At 35.0% G+C, this 27,036-nt stretch overlaps 3 protein-coding genes across 9 annotated transcripts in view; 2 read left to right on the top strand and 1 right to left on the bottom strand.

The window, feature by feature from the left end:
* Positions 1-18,423, top strand: part of LOC127844336 (protein-glutamine gamma-glutamyltransferase K-like) — a 226,580-nt gene extending 208,157 nt beyond the window's left edge. Inside the window, exon 14 of the mRNA XM_052374445.1 lies at positions 16,903-18,423. Coding sequence (XP_052230405.1) covers positions 16,903-17,002 — 100 coding nt within the window. The 3' untranslated portion in view covers positions 17,003-18,423. The remainder of the gene's footprint in view (positions 1-16,902) is intronic.
* LOC127844341 (uncharacterized) overlaps positions 1-27,036 on the bottom strand; it is a 182,497-nt gene that overhangs the window by 69,837 nt on the left and 85,624 nt on the right. For 2 of the 7 annotated variants that reach the window (XM_052374467.1, XM_052374462.1), the window contains exon 2: positions 3,742-3,853. The exons of 3 other annotated variants lie outside the window; for them this stretch is intronic. In XM_052374467.1, the coding sequence (XP_052230427.1) occupies positions 3,742-3,853 (112 nt within the window). Of the gene's footprint in view, positions 1-3,741; positions 3,854-6,449; positions 6,768-27,036 lie in introns of those variants that run through there. 2 more of the 7 variants (XM_052374465.1, XM_052374460.1) reach the window with 2 other exon arrangements.
* The window catches only part of LOC127844340 (adenine phosphoribosyltransferase-like), a 128,403-nt gene that overhangs the window by 78,770 nt on the left and 22,597 nt on the right, over positions 1-27,036 (top strand). The gene's annotated exons all lie outside the window — the stretch shown is intronic.

Raw genomic sequence — 27,036 nt, 5'->3', positions numbered from 1 at the left:
CGGTTTGGGATTGTATTTTGGTCATCTGGGGTCAAAAACAAGGTCACTAGGTCAAATAATAGAACAACCTTCTGTAGACAATAGAGGTCACAGTTTTCATCCAATCTTTATGAAATTTGGTCAGAATGTTTATCTTGATGAAATCTGGGTTAGGATTTTATTTGGGTCATCTGGGGTCAAAAACTAGGTCACTAGGTCAAATAATAGAAAAACCTTGTGTAGACATTAGAGATCACAGTTTTCATCCAACCTTTATGAAATTTGGTCAGAATTCTTGATGAAATCTGGGTGGGATTGTATTTGGGTCATCTGGGGTAAAAATCTAGGTCAAATAAATAGAAAAACCTTGAGTTGACAATAGAGGTCACAGTTTTCATCCAATATTTATGAACTGTGGTCAGAATGTTTATCTAGATGAAATCTGGATTGGGATTGTATTTGGGTCATCTAGAGTCAGGAACTAGGTCACTAGGTCAAATCATAGAAAAACATTGTGTAGACAATAGAGGTCATAGTTTTCATCTGATCTTAATGAGTCAGGTGAGCGATTCAGGGCCATCATGGCCCTCTTGTTTATATACTGGATTATATTTTGACAGGTACAGATACATTATTAAATGTTGTAAATGACTATAACTATTTAGGTTTTACACTTAATTACACTGGTAATTTTAATCTTGATTCAAAGACGTTATATGAAAAAGGCTTAAAAGCATTGACTAATTTATTGTCAAATCTGAAAAAAATACGAATGTAAACCAGGAGAAGCACTGCAGTTATTTGATGTTTTTGTTTCTCCTATTATTACGTATGGGTGTGAAATATGGGGTTATACCAAATCATCACAGTAAGAGATGCTGCATCTGAAATTTTGCAAAGCTACGCTTGGTGTTAGACAATCTACAGCTAATGAAGCTGTATACGGTGAACTGGGAAGATACCCATTGTATATAAACCGATATGTACGTATTATAAAATATTGGTTAAAGTTAAACGATAGTGCTAACATTATTACCAAGTCAGTTGTAGAAGATTTAATGTTTGATGTTAGTAGTAATAAAACGAATTGGTTTAGTAAAGTTAAGAACCTTCTTACACGATAAGGTTTTTACTATGTTTGGTGTAGTGACATACCTATAAATGCAAACCAGTTTATTTGTACATTTCGACAAAGGCTAATTGATGAATATTTGCAACAATGGCATGAAAATGTTACAGATAATGGAGTTTTAACTTTGTTTAAAACACTTAACCTGTCACATGCATTTCAATCTTATCTAGATCTCATTGTGTCGAGAGTCGAGAAATCTCAGAGCTGTATTCACGAAATTACGTATACGTTCCCATAAATTGAGAATGCACACTGTTAGATACGAAAAAATGGATAGACATTTACGTATTTGTCAAGTCTGTTATACCAATGCTTTCGAGGACGAATTTCAGGTGACGTTTAAATGTAAAGCATATGCTCATTTAAGGCCAATTTATATTAAACGATTTGATAGAAATAGACCTAGTATGTTTACGTTGATACAGCTGTTTAAAATAAACAACAAATCTGACTTGTTTATGTTAAGTAAATATATATCTAAAGCTTTTAAAATTCGCAACGTAGCATTGATGGATTTATAACACTGGTCATTGTATCCCTGTATACAAAACAACAGACTAGTCATTGAAAGAATACATTATAATAACAGCTAGGTATTTGATTTTATTATATACCTGTTTCATGCTTTTAACAAAATACAGGTTGTATCAATCGTTGAAAAAAAATCCCGTAGTACGCTACTCGCTGTTTCCAATTCCGTATTACCATACTAGCCGGATTACTTCAACCCATTTAATGACGTCACATTACGCGCACCGAAAATAGAAATATTTTATATTACGAAATATGTATTATACTATATTGTCATTTCTGTGACGAAACACAATAGTTTTATCTAAACTCTATGGAATTTAAGGAGCTGTCGGACGTGGTATTTTTTAACAGTAAACTATTTGTTAAAAACATCGAACGAATTCAAAACGTATTTTGGAGTGTGTGTTTATCATGCATAAATGTATATTTCGATAGAAATACAATAAAATAGTGTGGTTTAACTAAGTTTCGATTAAGTCATGGAAGATAGAAGTGGAAGTGCATATTGTTTCAACGTTTTTGTTATAAATATCGGGTTAAAGTTGTCAACTTAATTGTTATAAACATTGGATTAACGATGACATTAAACATTGGATTAACGACGGCATGAAGGTAAGCGTGTCGGAAACCTGTGTTTTCCTGGTTCGAATGTTTACACGATAATTTACATAAAACTGTATTCATACGCGTCTAAATAAACTATGGCGTACCGTTTTCGTCATTGTTTTGTCAGTTTTGTTAAAGTAAAAAATACAATTTACTGTTTTCGTTAGTTGTTGTATATAGTAAAAGGAATGTTACGCTAGCCACTTGTAATATTCCGTATTTATCACATGCTATACCCTGTTTCCCATGTAATACAACCATTACATATTGTTTTTTATCCTGTCACATGCCTTTAAATCCTGCCTGATAACCAGGTAACCTTATATCCCAAAAGATATTAGGCCATGTGACCTCGAATATCCGTCAGTTGTTGTCCGCGCATGCGCACGCTTGTACTATTTTCTTTTTATAAAATATACTTGTTTATCAATTAAAAAAAATACAACATACGTGTAAAGTATTGTTTGTTTAAAAATTGTTATTTTTACAGCATAATTTCGTCTTTGTGTATTGAATTTATAACGATTGACTCGATTTCTGTGTTGTTTAACAAGACGGAAGCTAGCCTAAGCGTTTTGCATGACGTGACGTCGCAATGTTTTTGCTGCGGCGTGTTTTTTTCCCATATTAAATATTTAAACACAAAATACTGGAAAACTATATATTTTAGAAACATTTCAACGAATGTTGTAAATGTAACAGGATAAATAGAATAATAGGTTGGTGACGTGGATGGAGAATGGTTATCTGGCTCGTCGGAGGATCTTATCGGGTGAGCCGAACTTCCTCCGACTTGCCAGATAACCATTCTCCATCCACGTCACCAACCTATTATTCTCTATATTTAACGCATGTCTAATACAACATTTTAAAGCGTTTTAATTGGTTTAGCTTTATTTTATTGACCAATCGCATTTTGTTATTTTGCTGAAATGACGTTGCAACGTCAAATGACGTCACGAAATGTAAACAACATTCGGGATTTATCCTTATGTTTACGTAAATATTTATTTAATTTGCTCATTTAAAAGCATGCGATAAAAAAGGTCTGACACTCGTTGTCATATCATGCCATATTTTATAAAACTCGTCCAGAAAATTCGTTAGTTAGCTCGCCAAAGACTCGCTTACTAACAAAATTCCTGGACTCGTTTAATTAAATATGGTATGATATGACAACTCGTGCAGATCCTATATATCAGATGTTTTGTTCCAACACTACATATTTATTACCATATGAAATTAATCATAGTAACAAAACACTGTAAAGTTCACGTGAATAAAATATGTTCTGTCCTATGATGATTTTAATCATCGGTTGTCTACACATTCATTGTGTACTCCATAAAGATTTGATTGCGAAACACAAACGGATTTTTTAATACATGTATACTACAAAAACGTGTAATAAAATCATAAACTGTAAGATCATATTGTAGTGTAGAACAAAACAGCATGGTTTTATTTATTTATTTTAACATGTTGCTCACCAACAAACTTGGAACTTTCCATTTGTCGCTTCCATGTGGAATCAACATCCCCGTAGTCGGTGATTGGTTTTTGCCATTGGTTTTGGTAAGCACCAACATGTTCTGGTTGAGGCTACAACGGATGTGAAAGTTGGATTTATTATATTTATATGTACTTTTGGGAATTATGGGATTGTTGTTATTATTAAGTAAATGCAGGCTGTCAAGTGACCTTTTTTCAAAAAGTAGGAATAAAAATAGGAACTACTTTTGCAAGAAAAGTAGGAAAAAAGTAGGAAAACGTAGGAACTTTTCCCTCAAAAGTAGGAATACATAATACTTATTTTTTAGACACAGGTCCAGGAAACATAGCTTGAAACAGAGCAGGAGTGCCATCACATGTTCTGTATGGATACCCACTTGAAGCTACCTTAAGGGCCCAGAAGATTTCAGCCTTTTGTACCTGTTCCTTGTGTGATGGATGTACTTGCATACAGATAGATTTATCCGCACAACCCCGAGAGCTGCTTGGCTTTTGGGCACTTCCAAACAAACGCTTTTGTGAATTATCATGCATGTATTTCATGTTTTCCTTGTGTTTTTATCCATCTGCATGACTTATAAGTTGATTAGCACCAGAATTACTACAAGATGGACTTTATTCAGACAGTGCAATATCTTGCAAACTCATTGCCGGTATCTCTCTTGCACCATGATCCCAGTGTTTTTCCACTGTTGTCCAACTTCTCCATCCATGAAGGGCTAAACTTTGTTTTCCCACTAGGAATTTTAGCACTTATAGTGTATCTATGATAATTAAGTTTCAAGCAAAGCTACCCTGATAAAGAAGTATACATGTAATTAGATGCTGTTCATTTTGGTGTATCATCAAATAAGTGGTTAAAGGTCTTCTGTGTATCGATATAAAAATGGTAATTATATTGTGCATGTTATATCCTTAAGCAGAAGACCAAATTTATTTAGTGATACACCAACTTGTTGTACAAGATTAATACTAGTATATAAAGCAGTGTAAATGCTCTGCTACAGCTACATTGTGAAACCTTTAAATTGACAATAGGGTGCAGTTATAATGACTTAAGTTACATCCAAAATGACTGGTCATTGCAGAGCAGATTATGCAACTGGAGATAGGACCTTATCACCTGACATCTTTTATGACAGCATTGATTGGGCAATGAAACAGTTGCACTACATTGTTTATTCCAGTTTCAAATAATGGCTTTTACATTATTGATGACTTTGCGGGAGTGTAATAATGCCGTTTAATAATTTTAATACTTCGCTTTAACACCTTGAAGTTACCTCACTAGCTATGGCATTTTTTTTTTCTTTTTCATATGGCATCATTAGACAAGAATTGTGTTTGTCCGAAACACAATGCCCACTATTGCGCAGCTTTGAAATAAAATTTCAATATATCATTTGGCAGGTTTAGAAATTATCTCCCTTTTAAAGCTTATTACTTCCCTTGGATTTTATTTTTTTACTTTTGACCTTAAAGGATGACCTTCACCTTTCACCACTCAAAATGTGCAGCTTCATGAGATACACATGCATGCCAAATATCAAGTTGCTATCTTCAATATTGCAAAAGTTATGGCCCATATTAAAGATTTCGGACGGACACACACACACAGACAGACAGACAAACGGACTGACAGTACAACTGCAATATGCCACCCTACCGGGAGCATAAAAATGTATCAGGGCATTTAGGCTATGTGCATTTATCTTTAATTACTAAACATGATGTACCTATGATATCAATAGAACATCATATCCGTTGTCATGTAATACAGAATTTATTACATTATATTTGTAAATGATGAAAACTCGGCAAAGCATCAGTTTTATCTTTTTTCCAATAACTTGTGTAATAAATTCCATATTACATAACCACTCATACAATACATGTATCTCTATATCTCTACATTCCAAACAGCAATATCATGTAAACATGCATAAGGTTTGGTCAAATTGTTGTCAATGGAAACAAAATAAAACTGGAATAAACAATGGGTTCCCTCAGCTCTTGCATCACTGGGAACTGTGTAAGGTAGTGAAGTCTGCAGTGTACAAATGCTAAGGAAGTAAACAAGGCACTATTGTTACTTCAAAAAAAAACTTGTCAATAATTTTAAAAGTTACATAAGAAATAAATATTTATGCTCCTGAAGAGGTGCTAGCAGACAGTCAGCATGGGTTGTTAGGTCTTATCTAAGATGAATGCACATTAACAGGGATACAGTCATGCCATAGATTCATTCATCCTGCAAGTTTACTAAATAAACTCTTTAAAAAAAATATTCTCCATTGAAAATGAAAAAGTAGGAATAGTAGGAAGATTTGGTAAAAAAATAGGAAAAAGTAGGATCCTGATGAAAAAGTAGGAAATAGTAGGAAAAAGTAGGAAAAAGTATGACCGCTTGACAGCCTGTAAATGGTATTTTGAACAATCCGAGCAATAAACGCAATAGAGGCCAAAGGGAAATGTATGAAAATGAGCGCAAATATCTCCATATGAAGATAATCAGCCTCTTGAAGGCATACTATACATGTAGGTGAAAATAATTATATATGAATAAACCATATTTTTAAATAATACGTTACAAATATGTAATAACATCGGAATAAATTTATATTTACAGCACTGGTTTATTTAATTAATATCAGAAAAATAATTGAAAGGAAAACAAGGTTTATACCTGGATTTTGTCAACAGCTTCGTTTATATCCGTAAACAAATCTACGCTGTCCTCATATCCGACGCTAGCCATCTGTGTTGCTATCTGTTATGCAATGCGCAAGTCATATTGATCGAGTACGTTTATAAGATTTACATCAAATGCACACTTACATTTTCTGAAAATGTGGGTTTAAAATAGAATTCGACCCGTTTTGCGCTGACGTCAATTCCGAGTGAAACGACTGACCGGTGTGACAGCCGTTCGCGTACTTTGTCTACCCAGGCATGTATTTCGATAACAGTTGGTTTATATTGAAGTTAACTATAAACCTAAATTATTTATTTCGTATTATCTTGTGATTACAAAATTTGTTACCGTGTAAATTAACTTCAGATTTTAAATCGTCATACGTCGACTTTCCCCGGAAAACTCCGTGAAATAGGTTTTATACAATAGCTCGTCTGCTGATACCACTGGGGGCTGACGAGGTATAAGCGTAGTCCGTTTCGCTACGAAGTCGGGTATATGTTTTACTACGAAAACATTGTGTACATACACTACTTAATCAAGCCAGTTTCATCTTTTCTGGTGTTTATGGATTAGAGAACGGAACATCCAGTAATGGTAGGTACTTGTTTTCAATAACATACTAATAACAAATGTGCGTAGTTTCAGCCTGTACATTTATTTTGAGGTAAAATCGAAATATTTTGATTTGAAGCAATGCATAAGGTGGTTATTATGTTAAAATAGCCAATTACTGTAACTTAAATCGAATAAAACTACATGTTACTTTGATTCATTGTACATTACACATTTTAAAGTACAAAAACGGTTACGAACATGTATTTTAATTATTCAAATGCTTTGTGTCGAAGGAAATTACAAGTCGCTTTATGTATAGGTTTCGCACAGAGTATGTATTGGTTGTGCTACGAAGTACAAATATAATGTATAGGTTACTCAACGAAGTCTCTGTATCCTTTTCAGGACATATCACATGCAGTTTGCAGTTACTGCAGACTACCATTTCCCAGTGCAAAAGATGCTGTGCTTAATTGTGCGCATGAGCATCAAAACGAAAAGGTTCCCTTTATGTGGGAGATGCCTTGTGACACTGCACTCCATGACTCTGTATTTAAAAAAAACATGTCCTTTATTTCGCCTTTGAGAGATAACCAATACGTCTTCTGTGAGGAACACAGGGATCGTTAGGTAAAAATACTCGATTATATATACTAAATACATATATATGCAGTATAATAGAATATTTTTACTTAACGGTCCCTATGGTGAGGAACGCATACACGCTAAAGCGTTGTCGTAGCGAGGCATATACGTATACTGTCAGAGACATGATCATACATAATAATACTATTTAGCCTTTATTTCTGACAACTGGGTCACCCTATACATTTCTGAACACACCAGTGGTTTAACGATACATACATCAATATGGAAATTGTAAACTTGTGTCAATTAAACATAGTTGTAAACCTTAATTGCATTTTTGTAAAATAAAACTTGACTTCGGTTTGATAAATCAGCAGTAAATTTCATGTTTAACGCATAAACCAGACACATGTTGAATCATAATTTGATGTAACAGACCTATGAAATGTCATTGTGCTTAAATTCAGAGTTTTGTTATTACAAAAGCATAATCTTACCTGTTTTGAACACAAATTTCCACTAATCCGTTCTTCGATGTCATGTGTATGTACACAATGTTTTCGTAGTAAAACATATACTCGACTTCGTAGCGAAACGGACTACGCTTATACCTCGTCAGCCCCCAGTGGATACATAGTGCTCAGATTACATAACAATCAACACAGTAGTGAACATATGGACAAAGTGAAAAGTTTGTCTGTATTGATGGTATTTCATGTAAAATCAATACAATCTATATTTTTTTCTAAACGTGTCGAGCAGGAGAAGGAGGAAAACAAAGGTGGTGACCAATTCACTTATGTTAAAAATGTTATGGTATGAAGTTCTTTGCAACCCCAATTATTTTTCAAACATGTTTATTTGCTAAATGATCATTGGTTTTGATTTGTAGTTTTTAAATTAGTTTGAATGTTGAATGTTTATAATATTTTAACTGGCTCTAAATGTAAACATTTTTAACTTGCCCAAAATTAACTTTTTTGTGAGTTTTTTGCTGAGCATTTTGGTCACAATATGTGTGGGTTTTGCGGACCTTGTACGTGGAACAAAATACTCTTGTTTGCTATAACTTTTGTTTTAATTATCTCATTTGGCTGAAACTTACCATTCATATGCTGTTGTTTCACAAGAAATCCATTTTGTGCTTTACAAATACTATATCTCAACAAACAACAAAGCTATTGAGGTATAAACGTGGCAGTCAATAGTTTATAATCCAGTACAATCAATTCCGCAGACATAATAAAACGCATCAATAAAATAAAAAGCTTTTGTTCCAAATGTATTAAGTTATAAACCAGTAGTGTTACTTGTAATACATAATTTGCTTAAAATAACACTTTCTTGTAGGGATTAAACAATTTTCCATGTTCATAATTTGGAGGAAAAAACACTGCCGTGCTAAGTAAATGCACTCTGGCAGGACGTGAAGATCGGGACTTAACAATATGTGTGTCCTCTCTGATAACTATACACACACTTCTACTTTTCAAATTTTCTCTCTTGCAAAATTCATGTATTACAAGCTCTAACTCATTGTTCAAATAGTCAAGTTTTTGCAATTTTCTATTTTTTACATCTTAACAACGAATTCCAAGTGCCTGACATATTGGACCACGGAATTTCATTTTGGATACAACTGCATCGTTTTTAACCTGAACAAAATACCATTTCAAATCATTGATTAATTTTATTTGGGTATTCGTTGTTCGAAACTGTTGAGTTTGCGATTTTTCCATTTTTAGAACGAATAGGTCAGGAACAAACTGAGCGTTCGTACCCATTTCTTACCCAATGAAAATATGGAAAAGAACACGTATTCTATGCACACTTTCTTCACTACAACTGCAATAAACATGATATAGAACTTATTCTTAAACTTCTACCGTATTTGTACGTAAAACAATGACGGTTTAAAGTTGAAAGGCGTTAAAATTGGTTTCACATTTTGGATAATTGTTCAGCAGCGTTATTTTTGTATTGCTTGTACCTAAATTTAATTATAATTGGGGAAAAAAGCATACTTTGCTGGTGATAGCGTTATAGCGTTCGTGAAAAAACAATGACGGTGTTGGTAAATTCAAGCACATTTAGGATGTTAACGTATTCAAGCGGGTGATTTATAAATCATTTAAAATGTTTGTAGAACCCGTGTCGTGTCTAAAAACCGTTTTTTGGCATCCAACAAAAAATCGAGGTTCAATTTTTGTTTCGTCAAACATTGAAGTCGGCACGTCGGAAAATCACTTTATTAACAATACTGGCCTTATGTTTGGGCTGTGTTGGCTGTCGCAAGTAAATTTGCATACGATAGTTCTTTGTCTATTTTTCTAAAATATGTCAAATTAAGAATACACTTATCATTTGTTGTTAAATTATTCTATAGTTTTAGTTTATGTTCATTAAGAGCTGCATGAACACATCGTTGAATAAGTTTTGTCCATATATTCCATTCAAAGAATTCTACGTTCACGTGATGTATTTTTACGAAGATTGTTTTAGTTGAATACAGTATCACACACACCACTTAATCTCCTAAAGACTCGGGTTTTATTGTGGTTGTGTATTGCTGATCGACCTTCATCATCAGCATGGAATCCCTCCGTCGTCAATGTTTCGCCCCTGAAACATGGACATCTCAGTAGGGTGGGCCACCGTTACTTCGATGTGAATGTCGATAGCTCTACTGCTCCCAAGCTGCATCTTTACGCTCTGCCACAGCCAGCTGGACGACAGCTCTGCAGCTTGGCTTAGTTTCTGGATAGTCCGCCATCCATTCCTGCCAAAAGACCCGACTGTTGACATCATTCGGCTCACGGATTGTGCACAGAACCCTCTAGCGCCTAATCATATGGGGAACAACCAAGTAAGCCAGCCTCTTTTGTTGTAAGCTTCTAGAAGCTCTGTAACTTGGACTAGGCCTCCTCGCATCTGTTTTTCCAAGGTACAGTTAACTCGATTATTATGAGTCGTTTCCCTGGCTCTGACCACATCATGATGCCGGCCTTAGGTTTGTCTAGACGATACTCGGATAGAGACCAGCTTGTTGTCAAGGTAAACCTTAATGCTCGATCCGGTTGCGCCGTTTAGGATTGAGGTTTTCTGTGTTGGCTGTCTGTGTGCAATTTTACCGGCTTCACGAAGTTGATCAACTGTTGTCGCGGTGTGTTACTGCATTCCTTTTTACTTTTGTGTTCAAGCCAGTCAGCAACCTCTCTGAGGACGTTGCCGTGGCGCCATCTGTATCTTTATTGTGGCAGAGCTGTAGAGCATTAAGGAAGAACATGTTGTAGAGTGCAGGGACGGTCACATTCTTGGCTTTTAGGGTCTGGTATGAGTCATCAACGGCAGAGGTTAACGTGTGATGGTAGGAGATCCTGGACTGACCTAAGGAGGAAGGAAAGTCTGATTGAGTCATACTTCCATATGTCGTCCCGGGTCAATTTCCTGTCTATTGTATTCCATGTCGTCCATGCTTCTTGGGTTACCAATTTTACCGCTCTAGCTTGTCTCTGTTTTGTTCTGACTTCCTGACTTCAGCCTGGATCATGGCGCGCCTCTCTTGTGGACAGTTTGTTCTTTGCTGTATATCATTTTAGCTCATCTATTTTTTGAAAAAAAATAATTATGAGCTATTGTCATCACCTTGGCGTCGGCATCGGCGTTGGCGTCCGTTTAAGTTTTGCGTTTAGGTCCATTTTTCTCAGAAAGTATCAATGCTATTGCATTCAAACTTGGTACACTTACTTACTATCATGAGGCGACTGGGCAGGCAAAGTTAGATAACTCTGGCGTGCATTTTGACAGAATTATGTGCCCTTTTATACTTAGAAAATTGAAAATTTTGGTTCAGTTTTGTGTTTAGGTCCATTTTATTCCTTAAGTATCAAAGCTATTGCTTTCATACTTGCAACACTTACTAACTATCTTAAGGGGAATGTGCAGGCAAAGTTATGTAACTCTGACTGACATTTTGACAGAATTATGTGCCCTTTTTATACTTAGAAAATTGAAAATTTTGGTTTAGTTTTGTGTTTAGGGCCACTTTATTCCTTCAGTATCAAAGCTATTGCTTTCATACTTGCAACACTTATTAACTATCATAAGGGGACTGTGCAGGCAAAGTTATGTAACTCTGACTGGCATTTGGACGGAATAATGGGCCCTTTATACTTAGAAAATTAAAAATTTTGTTAAGTTTTGTGTTTTGGTCCACTTTACCCCTAAAGTATCATAGATATCGCTTTTATACTTGGAACACTCGCAAACTATCATAAGGGTACAGTAAAAGGACAAGTTGCATAACTCTGGTTGTCATTTTTACGGATTTATGGCCCTTTTTTGACTAAGTAACTTTGAATATATGGTTAAATTTTGTGTTTCGATCCACTTTACTTCTAAAGTATCAAGGCTATGCTTTCAAACTTCAAATACTTTCATGCTATCATGATGTTACTGTACCTGGCAAGTTGAATTTTACCTTGACCTTTGAATGACATTGACTCTCAAGGTCAAATTATTAAATTTTGCTAAAATTTCCATAACTTCTTTACTTATGGTTAGATTTGATTGATACTTTAACAAAACTACTCTTACCTGACATACCACAATAGACTCCACCCAAACCATCCCCCGTGCCCTCCCCCTTCCCCCCCCCGAATCCCCCCCCCCTATTTTTTTTTAGATCATCTCACAAATGACCACCACACCCTCACACTATACCTCCCCCCCATCACCATTTTTTTTTTGTTTAAAACGGTTAAAAAACACAAATATTTATTTTTATTATTTTATGTTTGAAATACCGTCCAACCATCGCACCCAAGAATCCCCCCCCCCCGATTTTTTTTTTGCATTTTTTTTCCGCATTTTTTGAAGATAATGTAATAAATGTCCACACCCCCACACTATACACCCCTCTTCACGCCACCCCTCCCTCCTTTGTGATTGAAATTGAGAGTCCCTTCACCTTAAAAAAGAAAATAGATGAGCGGTCTGCACCCGCAAGGCGGGTTAACTATAACATAGCCATTCATATATGTTGTTATATTTTTATTAAAGGGCAGTAACTAAATGTTTCAATGGTAAACTCCCATGATATAAGGGTATATGCCTAATCAGATCAACATCATGAAATGCAGATTTTGCTATATGTGAAAGTGGGAATACCAAACGATGTGCAAATAATAAGCAAGCATGCTATGACTAACAATCTGAATGATTAACCTTATATGTGAGATTTATACTTATTATTGTAGTTATAGAAAAAAGAATATTATTATATCAAAAATAGGTATAAGCATGCAATTACAAAAACACGTTTATTTATAAAAAAAACATTATGTTACAGGATGATCATTCGTTTACACTCTTGATGAAACAATCATGTCAGGGAAGAGATAACTGTTTAACCAGCTTAGTTTATCCTTGTTTTCAACACCATGGTGCCGGCAATTAATATGTGAATTATCAAGTGATTTATTAGCATTATACTCTATATTATTATTTTAATCAAAAATAGTTGACTATGCTAAAATCACTGTGAATAGTTACATGTTCAAACCAAAAATTTGATCTAATAACTTGTTTTGTTATTTTCACAAAGATTTTAATAAAAAATATAATTAGTGAGTTTAATAAGAAAAATAATCATCTAGGCAACAGTAACGTGTAAGAACAATTTAAATTTGAATAAGTTGTGGAAACGTTTGTGATCGTTACTGTAGTTATGTTCCATTGATGTGTTTGTAGACTTTTGCTTAAAAGTAATCAGTCAATTTTAGCTAGGCTGTTTTCGGAGAAAACCGAGGTATTGTCATAACCAGCTCGTCGTCCGCCGTCCGAGTCGTGCTAAAACGTTTACATGGGCTCTAAAATCAAAGTGCTACCACCTACAACTTTGAAACTTCATTTGTAGGACACTAGGTCAAACGTCAAGGTCACTGTGACCTCTAAACAAAATCTGACAAGCTATCATTAAATTTTATTCAAAACTGCACCCGCAGCCGAGCGTTGGCACCCGCTTTTGCGGTGCTCTTGTTATTGTTAGCATTGCATAATCTAACAAATTGTATTGGATTACCCCGGTGATTATATTGTGATAAGACTGTACAATCAATAATCATAAATAGTTCTTAGCGCCAACTCCTTGGCATTGGCCCCATCTCTTCTGGAAAAATGCATAAGTTTCTATTAGATCGACAAGAAGTCAACGTTTTCGGGCATCGTCAAGGTCAAATCTTCAGACGTCAAGTTCTCCATTCACACGGACATGCAACGTAACGGCGACTTCCACGTGACTTTACAGTTCTCTAACACGTCAACGAAAACGCGCACGGTCGACTCGCACATAACGGCACTCTCATGCAGATATACCGGAATAGCTACGTCTGAGATGAAAAATGAATCACCCTCGATAGTTCTCGAACCAAATAATGGTATGAAATTTTAAAAATTCATAGAATCGTAGAATAGTATACGATTTACACTTTAGCAGAGTAGTTTATCATGGTATAAATATGGCCTGAAAATCATTTTACCAAGGAAATATTCAAAATAGTACGCAATGTACTTAATTGCATTTTTTCAATTTAAGAAATCTGTCGTTTTAATATATATGAGAGTATATATGGGTTAGCATATACATGTACATCATACAAATTAGGTGTCCGCCGAATATGATTATTTTATAAGCATGCTTTTTTCATTGCAATGAGAGAAATATATATTAAAATGCATCAACGTACTCAATACATATAAATGCAGTAAAATACAATGAACAATAATATATCGTATTGCATTACAGAACAAGAGTTCAGTCTGTCGATGAAATGCCACGACTACATCGGCAACGTTGACTCTGACAGCCATATCAACATCTACGTGATTGCCGTCGTCAAGGAAACCAGTCAAATATTCATCTTTCAAGAGCCCTTGTGGGCAGAGAAACCGAATATTGAAATTAAGGTTGGTTCCATTTAAGATAAGCTGCTTATGATTGTCTGTTTGAATATAATAACATACGCAAAGATGGCAGGTTATTGCATCGATCTTGTAACTGACGACTTGTTATCTATATCTACATTTCGACCGATGAGTATGTGTTGGCATGTTGTTGTGTGTGCACAAAGCAAATAAGGTATGCAGATAATGTTACCTGCTACCTATCATATGATTGTACATTGATGCGGTTTATTGCAAAGTATTCATCTTTATTTAGATACAAATAAAATACATAAACAGAACCGTGCATGATTTAGTCAGTAGAAGTTTAAGATCTCACAACAAAGCTGACTAGACATTTGCAGCCATTTTTATTATTTGAAGCCCAGACATAACTTGTATCATAACACATACAAGACATATTTGTGTGGCATTTATTATTTGAAAGACGGGTGTCTTTTTTTCAGACTGAAGGCAGCGCGCATGTCGGAAAATCGTGGTAGGGAGGTTGGTGAACCCCCTCGCGATGCCCCTGACTGGGGCCGGGCATGCAGCGTATTGCGTCCATCAAAGTCAGGTGCGTAGTGGTTTTCATTTCTGCCTGTGGTCGGAAATGGGTGTAACGTGTACTTTAAACTCCATGAATACTGTAGTTCTTTAAAAGAATGTATAATATTAAATGGCCTTTTTTCTATAAGTTTAAATGATACCGAATGCTGTCAAAAAGCAGCCTTCTCATAATATATGTTTTTTATTTATTACTTTCCTTTACATCTAATAATGTACACATATGATAATGTTATTAGTTAAAGTCAAGATAACGCAGAGAAAAATAGAAATATTAGTTAATGACCTAATCAAATAAAACAATAAAACACACTCTTTAATGTGGTCCAATAAATAATCAGGATCGCATTGTATGCGACTTTAAGCCGTATGAATGCATCAATTAATAATATAAGAGGGTGTATGACCCTCCTCGAAGACGGTGACGAAAATTCCTGTCTTAGCCATATTACCAATCTCTCGACCCCAAAGGAAAGGTTGACACATGGAGGTTACATTATCGACATGCGTTTTGTTACAATTGTCTTGCTAAACAGAACTGTCCGCATAACTTTCAAGCTATCAAACTCATTAACAAAATTATGTCGAATTTTATGATTAATTCTATTAAAGCAACCCGCCTGGTTATAGACAGATCACAAATTTCATAGTGAACAGTGTCCGGATAACGACGCCAAGAAAATATCACACATAAACCAATTTTAAATACGACTGGTCTTTAATTCTTTGCAGACACAAAAACACATTTATACAACACTACTCGATGCTTCAATTACTGTCTGGAATTCGTAAAATCGTCCATGTAATTTATCAATTTAGCTTTCAACTGTGCTTTAATGTAACAATAAAGCTGACTGGTTCTGGCCTGCTTTGATGGCCATACAAAAGGTTAAAGATCTATGCTAACCATATACATTTTCGATGAAAAACATCGTCATGTATGTTAATATTGTAACTGGAAATTGCATTATATAGAGATGAAAATAATTGATACCAATATACCACGAAACTTTGCTTCTTGTATGTAGTTTTAAGGCGGAAGGGGGAAACTTCCGTAACATATCCGGTAACATTGTTAAATATTATTGTTAAAAAGTGTGCATACCATGTGATTTAACCAGAACAAGTCTATTTCTATAAATCTCCCTAAAAGGTAGACTTACCTCACTTTGCGATTGGTTTTTCATGAATATATAGCAAAGTTTCGCTAGCCTTAATGGATAAATGTTTATTGAACTTTGAACATTTCCACAACAAACGCTTGTATTGATGTTAAAACAATTATTAACACAATAAGGTACTGTATGGGATTGGGTATCTGTCTGCCTTAAATTAAGTGTGTCCCATTACAAAAAATATCCCGAATGCATCTTGGGAACAGCGCATATGCTAACTGAGTTATTTGACAAGTACATAACCAATAAACCAAAGGAGCATCACTGGCTGATGAACCAATACAGAGACTTTATTTTAAAAAAATTAAACGTTCTACCACGGTCTATATACGAATATGAACTTCGTAAAAAAACTGAGTTATTCAACAAACTACATGGTCAACCAAGTAAACCAAATCACGTTCCTAATGATATAGCTTTGGAGCATCACTGGCTGATAAAACAATACGAAGACTTGAATGAATTATATGAAACTTTCTACCACGGTCTATATACAAATATGAACTTCGTGAAAACACGAAAGTTTCAATAAATATTCTATTTTCAAGTCAAAGAATAAATAAGGTACGTTTTTAATGATCTTCGAAATTTTAAAAAAATATTTAATTTTACAGAAAACCGATTGGACCAGGCGAGGAGCTCCGTGAAACAATTCAAATGAAGCCTCGTCGACTTGGTAGAAAGGAAATAATCGTTAATTTCCTTTGCAAGTAGCTTAGTGACGTCACTGGCGTTATAGAAGTTGACGTCATTGAAGATACGCGTTCATAATTGTCTTTCTAGAGGTTTGTTCAAACATAAAATCGACATATTAAGTCCTACATTATGTGACAGATCGCCCAGATCGCCCCTTTGACAACTTCATTATGCCCATCTTCATGAAGATAGACCGCTCAGATCGCCCCTTTGACAACTTCATTATGCCCATCTTGAAGATAAACTTGTTTAAATGAAGTACACCGTTAATGTAAACAACCTTTCATAGGCGGTGATAGTGACAGGCGTGATGCTGAGTGATCATCAAATAAGATGCAGTTAAGTTAATTTAAGGCGATAATGTTTTATTTCATTGTAAATTTGTATTTAGCTGTTATATTAAACAAATGTTCCTCGGAAAAAAAAAGAAAAATAATTTTAGCAATACTCTTGCGCGGACTATCGTCACTTCAATTTTTCCTGTACTGTAATGCTCTGTATTTATCTACCGGGGTATTATTTGTATAATATATACGTATTATTATATCTTTTATATTCATATTAATCAATTATCAAGAGGGCTATGTTCAACATATTTACTACGTTAATGCAAACAAACTAATGGACTTGTATAATATATTTCGACGGAAAAGCCTTATTTTTTTTAAATATATTTACCTTATAATTGGCAACAATGAATTATGACAATATTATAATTATACAGTTTAAAGGGAATATATTTTTAACCACGTGAATGGCATAAATCAATGCTTCATACAAGTTGTTTTTTTTTTACAGACATATCAGTGTTTGTATTATGTGTTGTTCGAAATATCTGCTGAGGAGCACATTTGTCCATCAAAATACATAATTGGGCCGTGCTCTGTAAAAAAATGGGTTTGATCCACGAGCGTAAAGTGTCGACACTGTCTGGGACGACAGTTTACGCACATACATTTAACCCCTTTTCACAGAGAGCGGCTCATTTATATAAATTAATGTATTGTTAAATCTAATATGTAATTTACCTGAAAAGTTATATTCTTATGTCTCGTTTGCTTGTTACAATAGTTTATTCTTTATATTTATTATTTTTCTTAACAGAATAGAATAAAGTATACATCCCCATCAAACGTTTGTCTTCTGATGTGAACATCTTTTACGTTTTACTATAACTACAATAAGTGAACATATTATTGGTAATAAAATGTATATAATACCATTACATGTCATTTGCGTAACATGAATTAAGTCCTACATTGTTAAAAGAAAAGCTGAAGGTCCCATTGGCTATTTTATATTTTGTTTTATTTTATGGAGGTATATTTGTCCATGGTTCTTTATGCAAATTCATGTGTATTGCATAAGCATTTGATTGTTAGAGAATATTTGATCAATTTGAATACATTAATACATTAATGCGTAACCAAGTGTGATACACCCGTCTTGTTTCAAGTTTCAGATAACTTAGTTAAAGCTTCCCTATTAATACTTGTTGCAAACATATTTTCATAAGTTTAGACCGAAACATTATGAGATAAGTACATTTCTTTGAACAATTCTTATGATTCTGTATTATTATGTTATTGGTATATCGCCCATTAACTGCTGTATGTCAAGCCCTCCATTTCAAGTAACCAACTTCTGGATTTAACACAAACATAGTATTTGTACCTGTGGTGTAGTGCATATGGTGTCCGCCTAGTGAGAGGTCATGGTTTAAATCCAACTGTAGGATAGTTGTGTCGATCTCCTCAAAGAAACCAAGTACTGGTTCTACCCAGGAAACGGACTCGACGGTTTCGATAAGCCTTAGGCTTTTAATGCGATCGAGATAAAATGGTATTGAAATGATAAAGTACAAAAGGGCATCGACACATCACATGGACAGTCACTGTAGGGGCGAGATTTGTCGCAGTAAAAGGGATAAACGTTTTCTTAAGCCGGTATTCCATGTGCACGCAAACGTGAACGTGCAAGTTTTGTATGCATGTACATGCACTAGGTCGCCCGACAATCAAGCTGCTGGCTATATATATTCCCACGGTTTTGTATTCAGACCCTGTTTTATTTCAATATCTTCAATTATTTAGTTACATTGCAGGTTAGTTGTTGATCTTGGTAAGCTCCGTCACACAATGACCTCAAAAACAGGTGCGGGGTACCGAGTTAATCGATCGGGAGGTCACGAGTTCGATCCACACTGTAGGAGCGTTCTTTAGATTTCTCCCGTAGATGTAAACTACCGGTTCTAGTCCCAGGAAACGGAATCGATAGCGTTTCAAATAAGCCATAGGCTTTCTTTGCAATCAAGCCAAAATAATAAGGTTTAAACTAATCAAGTTAATCCAGAAGACGCCGGCTATCGGGTGTGTGGTATTACTAACGGATTTATAGACAAGCTAAACTTATTGAATAAATGTATTGTTTTTGTTGTTCTATGCCATTAGCACCCACGACTTAGTTTTTTTATCTTATCTCGTTTTTTTTTAGTGAATAATCTCATGGAAAGGACTAAATATGTCTTGGTCGCGACATTTCGTGAAAATGAATCAATACTCGTTTGAACCAGATAAATAACTCATTCCAACGACATAATCAGTCGTAGAAACTAAATAAGTAAGTTAATGACATAACTTAATTACCCAGACCACGCGTTAATTAACTTCCACATTCCACCTATGGTCCACCGTAGTCAGTAAAGCATGACTTGTTATTTGAAAATCGGTTTCATATTATTTCGAAGTGTATAATGTTTTTTTCCGCCTGATATGCTGCGTTATGTGTGGACCAGCAGTGTCCCAACACTCGTTTATCTAATTAGCGTACAAGAAAAGTATTGATGCAAAGCATCAAAGAGCGTCGGGAATTTCAGTGTAAAGGGCACTCAATGAAGTTACATGGAACGATATTTTTTCTACTGTAAATATTAATATTTTGGCCGATTATTTTAAACAAAACAGAAGAAGATACTGGTATAAACATTATCTATAATTTTGTGTTATAACCCCCAAATAACCATTATTTATGATGTTGTGTTATAAAATTTTGAAAAACCAATTGACTGAAAACTGTTAATTGAATAAAGAAGCTGCATTTCACAATACTTTAAAATTCAGTAAAAGATCATAATAGATTTATTTCTCCGATATTTATCATTTTCAATAGGGTTCGAGTAATACTGATATAAAAACACTTAACAAGTTTGGAAAGATTCAGACGAAAGTTGTGAAATCTTTTAAACAAGTGGAAATTGTTTATTTTGTCAAATTTAATAGAAAAAATTCTGGACTTATTGACCCGATGTTTCTCATTTTTAATGAGGTAAAAGTCTTCATTGATATGAAGACACTGTAAGTTTGGAAAGAATCTGATGAAAAATGTTGACATAATCACCTTACCAAGCAGTTTTTCACTTTTATCTTTAAATTCAAAGAGACATTATTCTGGACTTATGGTCCGATATTGCTCATACAGAGAGTTTGGGTTGGGTCCTCATTGATAAAAAAACCTGTGCAAGTTTGGGAACAATCGGATGAAAATTTTGGACTTCGAACAACGATTTCAAAATTTCTCAAATTCTAAGGAAGATAACTATGGACGTAATGGTCGGATAATGCTTAAGGGCCCATACCACCTGGATAGTAATACGTGTCGCGCTTCGCGCTCTATATGTGGTTCTTAAAAAAAAACTCTGAGGAGTGCTTGACTCTAGGGAAACGGGTCGCTGTGACACAGCTCCTCCTTGATAAGCGGCTGCTTCCTTTATCGCAACTCATTGTTACAATCAATAATACGTGTCGCGCTTCGCGCTCTATATGTGGTAGGGATAGTAATTAGGGCCTATGATAGACAACCATAAAAATGCATGGATAATAGATGTGTTGTTTGCATTTATTTGTTAATATAAAAACACGTGTATTTTTTTTATAAGATATTTAAGTGATGTAAGAAATTTTAATTAACGTTGTCACCATGCGGCATCCATTAATTTTAATAAAAAAATCCAATTGTAGTAAAATGGATTTTAAAATGTCTACATAAAATAAAGCTTTACTTTATTTATTAACCTGACTGAAAAAATTGTCAGCCGCCGAACTGTTCCGTTCGTGCCGGAACCCGGGATTGAACCGGGGGCCTTTAGATGATTGTTGCGTAAACAACTTCAGTCTAAAGCTCTCCCAAGTAAGCTATTCCGGCTGATATCATTTATGTACTGCTATTTGGTGAAGTTGTGTATAGCGATCGTTATTATATGTCTATTAATAAACTTATACATTGTACGTTTTCGTACCACTACGCCTTCCAATAGACTTGCTTGCGCGATAGATCGTCAAATATCGTACTACATTGATTCTCCACTAAATAAGCAAATTAGAAAAACCACAAAATAAATATATTTTTATTATGTTTTGTTTTTAAACAAAACCAGAAAGTTTCGCGTATTTGCCCAGTCCCTGTGATCTTTCCCTGCGATCAGTTGTGGATCAGTTATTAATTAAAACAATTAGCTTTGCATTGTTGGCAATAAATGTTGTAATCAATGTAATAGGCAGTACTTATTTACACTAATTTGCACAAAAAATCACCACTATGCAAGATATTCTTAAAACAAAAATATATACATTGATTCGTAAAATAACTTCTCCTCCCATAAGCGAAAAAAATGCATTACATACTAGTCGCCGCTCTCCAGAGCGACGCCAATTAGTCTCGCGAGCGTTTGGAAGAATTATGACTTGAAGCTGCAATGTCTATCTATTTAATTTGTAAATGAAAGATATTTAATCATGCTATGGTCTTGTGCTTTGCTTGAGACCACCAACCAATGTTACATACACCGGGATCCGGGAAGTGCCGGATTAAGCACCGTTGGCCCCACGGGCATTGACACTTTTAGGGCCCACGCGGTGGTGGCGTTTGTGCGTGATCACATTAAAAATCATGGATTTTCGTTATACAAAACGATTTTCTGAAAATAAGTAAATTCAAATATGATTCTAAATTAAATCATTTATCCGATTTATAAATCCGGTGTTTTCACGCGATTTATTATTCCTTTTTTACTGCTTAGTGTCACGCTTGGTATGCGGTTACTTTGATAACAGATGGCACTTCGATACCATATAACAACAAAAGCCACGCGCGAAAGGTAAGTTCATCAGTTTTTTTTTAAGTTTTATCATAAAGATTAGTATTTTAGACAAGGCGCATGGTCGAGTTTATAAATGGTGCATCCTTTTCTATTGCAAAAAAAACATCACGGAAGAATAGTAGGTTTTTCAAAAAAAAAAGAAAATTCGGTCGGAAAACAACATAAAGTGGATAAACAATAAACATTTCAACAAAATAAAACTACTTAGAAATATTGCAAGAAATTGTTTGATATTTCCAGCATGAAGTGTAATCACTGTGCTTCAAATACTGAAATGTTGATTGGGTTCAATCAAATTTAAAAGAAGATAGAGCATGTTTTAATAGGTGGTATCCATGAAGTTGCGGATACTTTGATTCCCGGTATAGGGCACTTCGAATAACAGAGACTTTCGACAAATTGGGCACTCTGATAACCGAGTTTTATCTTCTACCTGAAATGCATTTGTGTATATTTTGGCTATTCTTACCAAACATTTTGAAGTACGAATCAATTTGCATTGTCAACCCCGACACATTGGGAATCTATGCATAACGTAATTACATAGACACGTTAAATATAACCAATTGCGTTGTTCAATTTCAAAAATCTTATTACTATTAATCTATATAATTAATATTATAAGTGCTTATTTTAAATAAGATTCAAATGCTTATTTCTAAAGTAATATATTTCAAGTGACGACCGAAAATAATTGTGTAAATAATAAACTTTTAAGTGGTAAATTGAGATTAAGAGAATTTAAAATACAACGGATATTGTGGATCAACACGACTGTGTTCAATTGAACTTATCGCAGGACTCTAGATAAGGGGAGCAAGGGGTCTTAAATCGGCCAATACACCTCATAAAATCCTTTGTCATTGGTGCTCATTAGAATCGCATCATGAAAACGATACTAATGCGTAGCCACAACATTTAAAAGAGACTGGAAGACTCCCTTTATATTGAGCTCAACTTATAGGAAGCACTTCCATTTACACTTCCCTTTCCCTTTTATCATCATATTCCAAAGGGATAAGAACATGTTTCGGTAATTCGTTTTTAATTTGCGTACAATTTTATTTATTGCCTGCTTACTATAGCAGTATTCCACAGCGAATTCTGCATTTCGGATTCACTAAATATAGTTTGTTGTATCTGGTAAAAAGTGTCGAGTTATCTGGAATCGAAGTGCCATTGTCTTTGAGATGATCTGTAAAAGAAGTGTCCATGAAAATTTGGCATCCGACCCTTAAAACATTTGAATTTCCTCAAATACGATATTCAACTAAATTTGAACATGTTGGCACATTAATGATCTTTTATTTCAATTAGTTGGCACGTTCTTGATTTATTTCCAAGTATTTTTAATTTTGTTGAAATACGTACTTATCATCGAATTGATGACGATTATCGATGAAATGTTATCTCTTTTTTTATAATCCACTGTTTTTTTTTTCACGACTATCTTGCTCCGCAATACGAAGTACTATACCATTAATCGACCAAACAATGTTACGTGTCTGAATACCAAATGAACAGAACATAAATGCAAAAAATCTGAAGAACCCAACTTTCGCGCGTGGCATTTGTTGTTTTCTGGTATCGAAGTGCCATCTGTTATCAAAGTATCCGCATACCCGGCGCAGGGACCTATACAAACAAAGTTTGTATAGGTCCCTGCCCGGCGTCAGTGTTGCGGGATAAGTAAGTACATCTTAAATATAACGTCATGGCCTCATGGGGCCCCTAAAAGTTGCGGGCCCATAGACAGTTGCCTTCTTTACTTAATCGTTAATCCGATAAGGGATTCGGGATCGAACCCGGGTCGCTAAAAGAAAAGAGTGGATACCAACCTACCTTACCGGACAGCCACATCAATTGGTGTCGGTTATCAGTGTTCTATTTATATAAACCGGTGCCAACATACATTACACCTGAAATAGTTAGTCCTTGTGATGTAAGGTTTGTGTGTCATTCGTGCGTTAATATTATTTTAAACACGATGTCAAGAGACGATCCATGGATTCAGGCAGTAAAGAACTTGGTTGAATTAGTTAAAGACTTCCCCAAACCGGAAATACTATTCAAGTAAGAAGTTATTTATCTACGCACTGTCACGTTTTAAAGCACAGGTACTTGAAACAATGTTTTGGTCCTTATATATATAATAAGAGTATAGGTACCCAACGATGATTTCACAGATGTATTAAATAACACAATGCAACAGCATAATAGATCAAACAATGCACAAATATGTCGTTGTGGTTACCAGCAGGAAGCGTCCATCTATGATAAAACACCTTTTATTTGATGAAAATCGTCCAAGTATGTCCAAAACAGCCAAAAGTTTCACCGAAAATCGCCATCATTCATTACTGACAGCTGGACGTCAGGAATTACACACTTTGATTTTGGGGTGCTATTTGTGAAACTTTTGGCTGTTTTGGACATACTTGGACGATTTTCATCAAATAAAAGGTGTTTTATCATTGATGGACGCTTCCTGCTGGCAACCACAACGACATATGTGTGCATTGTTTGATCTATTATGCTGTTGCATTGTGTTATTCAATACACCTGCGAAATCATCGTTGGGTACCTTTACTCTTATTATATATATAAGGACCAAAAAATTGTTTCAAGTACCTGTGTTTTAAAGTGAATTTACAAAATGAAAGTAGATATAAATAGAACTATTATCATTATTTCTTCTGTTTCAGTACAATATATTAAAGAATTAAGGACTTGAACATACCTGGCTGTATTTTCTGCGTTGCATAAATGACAATACAGTTACTTCATGTAGCGAATCGAACGTGTGATCTCGACAATCGGGACACTCGATTGAAATAAAGTTAATATTGATCCATTGGTCATTGTCGCCCCGGGTACTACTTACAATGTACATGTACCCCGAGTACTCGTGATGTAAATACTTCCTTAAACTGTGTTATGCTCTCTATGAATGGAGGAAATAAAGAATCTATCTATCTATCACAAGCATTTGTCAATATGCTGTACATAACCTTTATAATAATCGTAACTCACTATCAAAAAGGATGTTGACGCAGTTTTTTAAAGGAGAAGTTTGTTTAAAGGAGCATTTTCACGTTTTGGTAAATGGACACAATTTCAAAAATATATTTTCAGATTTGCAAATGATATTTGTGAGGAAACAGTAATACTGACCACGTACCATTGCCCTTAAATAGCCATTATATGAATCTTTTGACGATTTAAAACCCTGAAAATTATAAAGCGTTGCAACGCGAAACGATTGAATAATTTGGATAGTTCTGTTGTTGTTGATGTTGTTCTAGTTTTGTTAATCTACGAGGATTGCTTATATTAAGTATAAAATGCATGACGGATTGTAAGAGCACGGATGGCCACGTGATTTTAATGGGAGACTTTTTATGCCCCCCTTCGAAGAAGAGAGGGTATATTGTTTTGCGCATGTCGGTCCGTCGGTCGGTCCGTCCGTCCGTCCACCAGATGGTTTCCGGATGATAACTCAAGAACGCTTAGGCCTGTATCATGAAACTTCATGGGTACATTGGTCATGACTGGCAGATGACCCCTATTGATTTTCAGGTCACTAGGACAAAGGTCACAGGGACTCGAAATAGTAAAATGGTTTCCGGATGATAACTCAAGAATGCTTAGGCCTAGGATCATGAAACTTCATAGGTAGATTGATCATGACTGGCAGATGACCCCTATTGATTTTCAGGTCACTATGTCAAAGGTCAAGGTCACAGTGACTCTAAATAGTAAATCGTTTCCGGATGATAACTCAAGAACGCTTAGGCCGAGGATCATGAAATTCATAGGCACATTGGTCATGACTGGCAGATGACCCCTATTGATTTTCAGGTCACTAGGTCAAAGGTCAAGGTCACAGTGACTCGAAACTGTAAAATGGTTTCCGGATGATAACTCAAGTATGCTTACGCCTAGGATCATGAAACTCCATAGGTACATTGATATTGACTGGCAGATGACCCTTATTAATATTCAGGTCACGAGGTCAAAGGTCAAGGTCACAGTGACTGGAAATAATAAATTGGTTTCCGGATGATAACTCAAGAATGCTTATGCCTAGGATGATGAAACTTCATAGGTACATTGATCATGACTGGCAGATGACTGCTATTAATTGTCAGGTCACTAGGTCAAAGGTCAAGGTCACAGTGCCTTCACAAACTTATATACTTGCCAAAATTTGTGAAAAGGCCGCTTTAAGATAAACAATACCGGTTTGTGGTAATCGGTAGCGCGTTTTACGACATCGGATTTTTGGCGGGAATACAACTCGGGTACAGTCTTATCTCGACCGAGTTCTTTAAGTATATTTACCGTATCCGGGGTTCATGTAAGTATACTAAAGAGTACCCGGGGTACATGTAAGAAGCAACCGTGCCGAAAATGACCAATCCAGCGTTAATATTCTAATCACAGGTGTTTGGCGCGTGGCTAATTCACTGAAACACTTTCAATACGTTATAAAACAACATGTTTCATCACTTTGACAAAACAATTTTTCTTATATAATATATATGAAATATATTATCAGAAAAAAATGTCATAGTGAAGAAAAATGTGGTTTTATGACATATTGATAGTGTTTCAGTGAATTGGCCATGCCCGCTACACCTGTGATTCTAACCTAACGTCTAAGATTATAGAGTACATAGGTTTATGTTTAAAGAACATTTACAGGATAGAAAGCAAATGCCGTTTATAGTTATTGAGTATGTTTACATACGGAAAATGTTATTCAATTAATCATCCAATTATAACAATTACTCATACTCCAATAGGTATATTGTTGTAACAATTCCCTACATATATGATGAAAGATGTTGGCTTCTAATAATTATTTATGGTCATTATAAATTGTTTTCTGTCG

The sequence above is a fragment of the Dreissena polymorpha genome, chromosome 9 (assembly GCF_020536995.1).
Source record: "Dreissena polymorpha isolate Duluth1 chromosome 9, UMN_Dpol_1.0, whole genome shotgun sequence".
Classification (NCBI taxonomy): Eukaryota; Metazoa; Mollusca; class Bivalvia; order Myida; family Dreissenidae; genus Dreissena; species Dreissena polymorpha.
Note: the sequence above shows the minus strand (reverse complement) of the source record. Positions and strands in the feature narration are given on the sequence as shown.